Raw genomic sequence first — 6,609 nt, 5'->3', positions numbered from 1 at the left:
ATGGAGTTCAACCCAGGTAAGTGTGACGTGGTTCATTTTGGTAGGTCAAATATGATGGCATTAATGGTAAAGCTCTTGGCAATGTGGAGTTTCAGAGGGATCTTAGGGTCCGAGCTCATAGGAAGCTCAAAGCTGCTATGCAGGTTGACTGTGGTTAAGAAGGCATACGGTGCATTGGCCTTCATCAATCGTGGGATTGAGTTTAAGAGCCGAGAGATAATGTTGCAGCTATATAGGACCCAGGTCAGGCCCCACTTGGAGTACTGTGCTCAGTTCTAGTCACCTCACTACAGGAAGGACGTGGAAAGGGTGCAGAGGAGATTTACAAGGATGTTGCCTGGATTGGGGAGCATACCTTATGAGAATACGTTGCGTGAACTCAGCCTTTTCTCCTTGGAGCGACAGAGGATGAGAGGTGACCTGACAGGGGTGTACAAGATAATGAGAGGCATTGATCATGTGGATAGAAAGAGACTTTTCCCCAGGGCTGAAATGGCTAGCATGAGAGGGCATAGTTTTAAGGTACTTGAAAGTAGGTACAGAGGAGATGTCGGGTAAGTTTCTTACACAGAGGGTAGTGAATGAATGGACTGGGCTGCCAGCGGCGGTGGTGGAGGCAGAAATGATAAGGTCTTTTAAGAGATTCCTGGATGGCTACATGGAACTTAGAAAAATAGAATGCTATGGGTAAAGCCTAGGTAGTTCTAAGAGAGGGACATGTTCGGTACAGCTTTGTGGGCTGAAGGGCCTGTATTGTGCTGTATGTTTTCTATGTCTCTATGTTATTTTAAATTTGTAAGATCAGAGCCACGTTAGACAGTGGTGTCTCTCCTCTCCCCCTCCCAGGGAACAATAAACTGAGAGATAGCTGGACCAATTTCAGGCTGGGATGGAGTTCACTTTATGTAAGACGGACACACAATGTTTATCAGATTCAGAATGGCTTCCTAGTCTCATTATGATTACATACCATGGAGTCAGAGAGTAATATTACATATTTCCACTCCAGCTTCCCTTTACTGACTTTTCATCTTTTTTACTTTACAAAATCCTTGGAAAAACGTGTATGCAGTGTTATGATGCCCGTACACTTGAATTATTTGGGGAACGTACTGTGCCTATAAAATTATTCACCCCTCTCTTGGAAGTTTTCATGTTTTATTATTTTACAACATTGAATCACAGTGAGATTTAATTTGGCTTTTTTTGACACGGATCAACAGAAAAGGCTTCTTTTGCGTCAAAGTGAAAAGAGTTCTCTACAAAGTGATCTAAATTAATTACAGATATAAAACACAAAATAATTGATTGCGTAAGTATTCACCCCCTTTACTATGACACCCCAAAACATCACTTGTGCAATCAATTGGTTTTAGAAGTCACACAGTTAGTTAAATGGATATCACTATGTGCAGTCAAGGTGTTTCAATTGATTGTAGTAAAAATACACTTGTATCTGGAAGGTCCAACTGCTGGTGAGTCAGTATCCTGGCAAAGACTACACCATGAAGACAAAAGAACACTCCAAGCAACTCCATGAAAGGTTATTGAAAAGCACAAGTCAGGAGATGGATACAAGAACATTTCCAAGTCACTGAATAACCGTTGGAGCACAGTTAAATCAATCATCAAGAAATGAAAAGAATATGGCACAGCTGCAAATCTGCCTGGAGCAGGCATCCTCAAAAACTGGGTGACCATGCAAGAAGGGGGCTAGTGAGGGATGCCACCAAAAGACTTATGACAACTCTGGAGGAGTTGCAAGCTTCAGTGGCTGAGATGGGAGAGACTGTGCATACAGCAACTGTTACCTGGGTGCTTCACCAGTTGCAGCTTTATGGGAGAGTGGCAAAGAGAGCGCCACCTTTGAAAAAAAATCTCACATGAAATCTCAGCTAGTTTGCCAGAAGGCATGTGGGGGACTCTGAAGTCAGCTGGAAGAAGGTTCTATGGTCTAATGAAACCAAAATTGAGCTTTGTGGCCATCAGACTAAACGCTATGTTTGGCGTAAGCCAGACACCACACATAATGAAAAACCCACCATCCCTACCGTGAAGCATGGTGGTGGCTGCTTCATGCTATGGGAATGTTTTGCTGCAGCAGGCCCTGGAAGGCTTGTGAAGGTAGAGGGTAAAGTGAATGCAGCAAAATACAGGGAAATCCTGGAGGAAAACCTGATGCAGTCTGCACGAGAACTGCAAATTGGGAGAAGATTTGTTTTTCAACAAGAAAATGACCCCCAGCATAAAGTCAAAGCCACACAGGAATGGCTCAAAAACAACAAAGTTAACGTCCTGGAGTGGCCTAGCCTTCAATCCAACTGAGAATTTGTGGCTGGACTTGAAAAGGGCTGTTCAATCACAATCCCCATGCAATCTGACAGAGCTAGAGCAGTTTTGTAAAGAAGTTTGGGGAAAAATTGCAATGTCCAGACATGCAAAGGTGATAGAGACCTAAGCACACAGACTCAAGACTGTAATTGCTGCCAAAGGTGCATCTACTAAATACTGACTTCAAGCGGGTGAATTCTTATGCAACCAATTATTTTGCATTTTATATTTGTAATTAATTTAGATCACTTTGTAGAGATCTGTTTTTACTTTGACACAAAAGGGCCTTTTTCTGTGGATCAGTGTCAAAAAAAGCCAAATTAAATCCACTGCGAGTCAATGTTATAAAACAATAAAACATGAAAACTTCTGGGGGGGGGCTGAATTTATTTTATAGGCACTGTATATACAGTGTTATGATGCCCATACATTGGCATTGTTTGAGGAATGCATATAGAATGTTTTGATGCGTGTACACTGGAATTGCTTGGGGAACATATATACAGTCTTATGATGCACATACACTAGAATTGTTTGGGAAATGTATACTCAGTGTTATTCAGTGTTTGGGGAATGTATATACAATGTTTTGATGCTTGTACACTGGAATTGCTTGGGGAACGTATATACAGTGTTATGATGCACATACACTAGAATTGTTTGGGAAATGTATGTTCAGTGTTATGATGCCCGTATGCTGGCATTGTTTGGGAAAAATTGGATGTCTCATTTACTTTTCTTCCTGTAGTATTGGTTTTCTGACCAATCTTCATTAGCACACATCCACAGCTTTCCCCCTGTTCTGCAGCTTATTATATCTCCTTTATTAATACATTAGGAATCTTCCATTTCTTCTCTAATTTGTTTCTTCCCAATAGTGGAGCAATTTTCTACCCTTTGGCTTTTTGTGATGATGTAAATATACCGTTTAAAAGTCTAATTTTGGCATCATCTAATGATAAAGCATCAGCAAGATAGGTATGCATTCATATATTCTGATCATTTTTTTGGATGTCAATGTTCTCATGATTTGTAACTGTATTTCCAGTTAATCTCTGCATTGGTACCACATGTCTGCGTCGCATTCATGTGTCTATCTAAGTGTCTCTTAAAAGTGTCTATAGAACACAGAACAGTACAGCACAGGAACAGACCATTCAGCCCACAATGTTCTGCCAAACCAATTTAATTGTAATCAAATGTCTAACTAAACTAATCTCTTCTGAATACATGATGTATATAGACTTCAATTTTCCTCACATTCAGCAATGAGTCCTGCATTCAATAATTGCGATGTTCCCGCTAAAACCAATTATCTGCTTGTTGTTCACAGGATGCTATCTCTTTTAAGGCTTTCCAGTGTGTGCCTCCTGATGATAATAGGGAGCTTGGACCATCCCCGCCTCCTAAGTGATGAAGTGGAGAGAGAAGAGTTCAGGGTAAGATGGAAGGAGCAGGAGCATCAGCCTAAGCTGGTGCCGAAACAATTTCAGGAAGAAATGGAGGAGAAAGGCAAACACAATTATTATGCAAACATCAGTAAATTTGCAAAAATGGAAGATCCGAGAAAGGAGAGTTGGAGGACCAGGAATATTCTCTTTATTGTCACAGTCCTATTCTTGGGATTCTGGACGAAAGACATATGGCCATATACACCCCATGATGAAAACAGTGAGGAAGAAGAGGAGGAAGAAAAGGAAAATGAATTTCAACAAAGAATTTACAGTGATATTTTAAATATTCCTGACAAAAATGTGCTGGATCTGTTTTACAACATTGCTGTTCAGAAGATGAACCAGGAGCCAATGCAGATCCCTGAATTTGTAGAAGGCTTTGTGGACAATCTTTTAGAAGCTTGCCGGAATCAAATCCTGTTTGACTCTGAGCTGATCTTTGAAGACTGCATGGGCATTGGAAGTCAATTTGAAAAATGGGGTTGCAAGATGCCATACGTATATGATATTTTGGTTCCAATTGTCCTCCAGGACAGATATTGCTTTAAACCAGAGATTTGTGGCAACCCACCTGATAATCATAGTTATGGCAGGATTCTCATGGTCACACCAAGCAATGCTGGGTTGACCTGCCAGTGTTACAGCACAGAACCTGAAGGACATGTGCTTTGTCTTATTCATAGCAAAGGACAGGAGTCTGATGTTCATGACAATTACCTAGCGTCTATCATGTGCATTGAGGGGTATTTGGATTATAAGAAAGTTGTGAAATTGCTCAGACTTGCATTATCCAACTCCTGGGACAAAATTTGTCATCAATATGACTTTAAAGTTACCTTCCACAAAATTACTGGTTGCTGTGGTTTACAAGTCCGCTATCAGTCAGAACAAACCATTCGTATAAAAGTCATCCCTGCTGTGAGGCTGAAGGATTCAGATGTCTTTCTTGTACCTAGCTTTTCAGGTTACTCCAAGGATGCTTCATTATCCACTACCTACTGGGATATTTCCTGTGCTGTCCATGAGTGCAGGTTTCTGAAAATCATGGCCAAAAATGTCCCCGAGAGCAGCTGTCATATCAAGTGCCTTAAAATACTGATCTTGCTAACCGAAAACTTGCGCAGTTCTTCAGATCAGCGATATCTTCTTGGGTCCTATCTTTTTAAAACTGCCCTTATGCATCTGTTGTTAAGTCAGCCTTACTCAAAGTGGAAAGAATGTTACCTGGAACGTAGGCTTAGAGATGTTTTAAAATATCTTGGGGATTGTTTGGATGAGAAACAGCTCCACCGATTTATGATTGGAAATCAAACTCTTTCTCGTCAAAGTGGAATTCCAGAAATGCTTCTCAAAACAGAACCTATGAATCTCTTCCGGTCATTTGCATCAGATCATGATTCTTACTGCCAGGCAGTTCTAGAATATCAGAAAATATTAAAGGAGATGGGAAATTTAATGAAGGAATATATTAAAAATAATGCAGTCAGCTGATTTTGCCTTTGCTCCCAGGGTGGGAGCGGAGTTCTGCTAAAAGTATAATCTTTTTTACAAAAATAAACTTTATTCATTGTAAAAATATTCACAAGATTAAAACAGTGGAACTTCTTTTTGTTCTTATATCCATAGACAATGTTTCATGCTGAATCAGTTTATTTATCACACCAATAGCACTGCTGCCATTCATATGACCCCCCCTGGGTAGTACACTACCACAATAATTCACCCAACCCAGCCTCTCTCTGTCCAATAGTGGAAGAACCCTACACTGTGGTCCTTCTCCACCAAGCCCTTGGGATGACTGCACCAAACTTCAGTGCATCCAGGGCAAAAATCAAAAAGGGCCACTTTTCAACATAATTGTATAAGGGCTAAGAGTGTTGTAAAAACAAACCTGAAGGCTTTGTGTGTCAATGCAAGGAGCATTCGTAACAAGGTGGATGAATTGAATGTGCAGATATTTATTAATAAATATGATACAGTTGGGATCACAGAGACATGGCTCCAGGGTGACCAAGGATGGGGGCTCAACATCCAGGGATATTCAATATTCAGGAGGGATAGACAGGAAAGAAAAAGAGGTGGGTTAGTGTTGTTGGTTAGAGAGGAGATTAACGCAATAGAAAGGAAGGACATTAGCCTGGAGGATGTGGAATCGATATGGGTAGAGCTGCATAACACTAAGGGCCAGAAAACGCTGGTGGGAATTGTATACAGGCCACCTAACAGTAGCAGTGAGGTTGGGGATGGCATTAAACAGGAAATTAGAAATGTGTGCAATAAAGGAACAGCAGTTATAATGGGTGACTTCAATCTACATATAGATTGGGTGAACCAAATTGGTAAGGGTGCTGAGGAAGAGGATTTCTTGAAATGTATGCGGGATGATTTTCTGAACCAACATCTCGAGGAACCAACTAGAGAGCAGGCCATTCTAGACTGGGTATTGAGCAATGAGGAAGGGTTAGTTAGCAATCTTGTCGTACGAGGCCCCTTGGGTAAGAGTGACCATAATATGGTGAAATTCTTCATTAAGATGGAGAGTGACATAGTTAATTCAGAAACAAAGGTTCTGAACTTAAAGAAGGGTAACTTTGAAGGTATGAGACGTGAATTAGCTAAGATAGACTGGCAAATGATAATTAAAGAGTTGACGGTGGATATGCAATGGCAAGCATTTAAAGATCGCATGGATGAAGTACAACAATTGTTCATCCCAGTCTGGCAAAAGAATAAACCAGGGAAGGTAGTGCACCTTTGGCTGACAAGGGAAATTAGGGATAGTATCAATTCCAAAGAAGAAACATACAAATTAGCCAGAAAAAGT

The 6,609-nt window shown here is 40.7% G+C and overlaps 1 protein-coding gene across 1 annotated transcript; it reads left to right on the top strand.

Moving 5' to 3' along the window:
* The first annotated feature begins 3,830 nt into the window (after positions 1-3,830).
* On the top strand, positions 3,831-5,276 carry LOC140739669 (inositol 1,4,5-trisphosphate receptor-interacting protein-like). The gene has a single exon (XM_073068042.1). It carries the CDS (start codon positions 3,831-3,833, stop codon positions 5,274-5,276), a length of 1,446 nt encoding a protein of 481 aa, XP_072924143.1.
* The last annotated feature ends 1,333 nt before the right edge of the window (positions 5,277-6,609 follow it).

This window comes from Hemitrygon akajei, chromosome 16 (genome assembly GCF_048418815.1).
Source record: "Hemitrygon akajei chromosome 16, sHemAka1.3, whole genome shotgun sequence".
Lineage (NCBI taxonomy): Eukaryota > Metazoa > Chordata > Chondrichthyes > Myliobatiformes > Dasyatidae > Hemitrygon > Hemitrygon akajei.
This window is presented reverse-complemented; position numbering and strand designations above follow the sequence as displayed.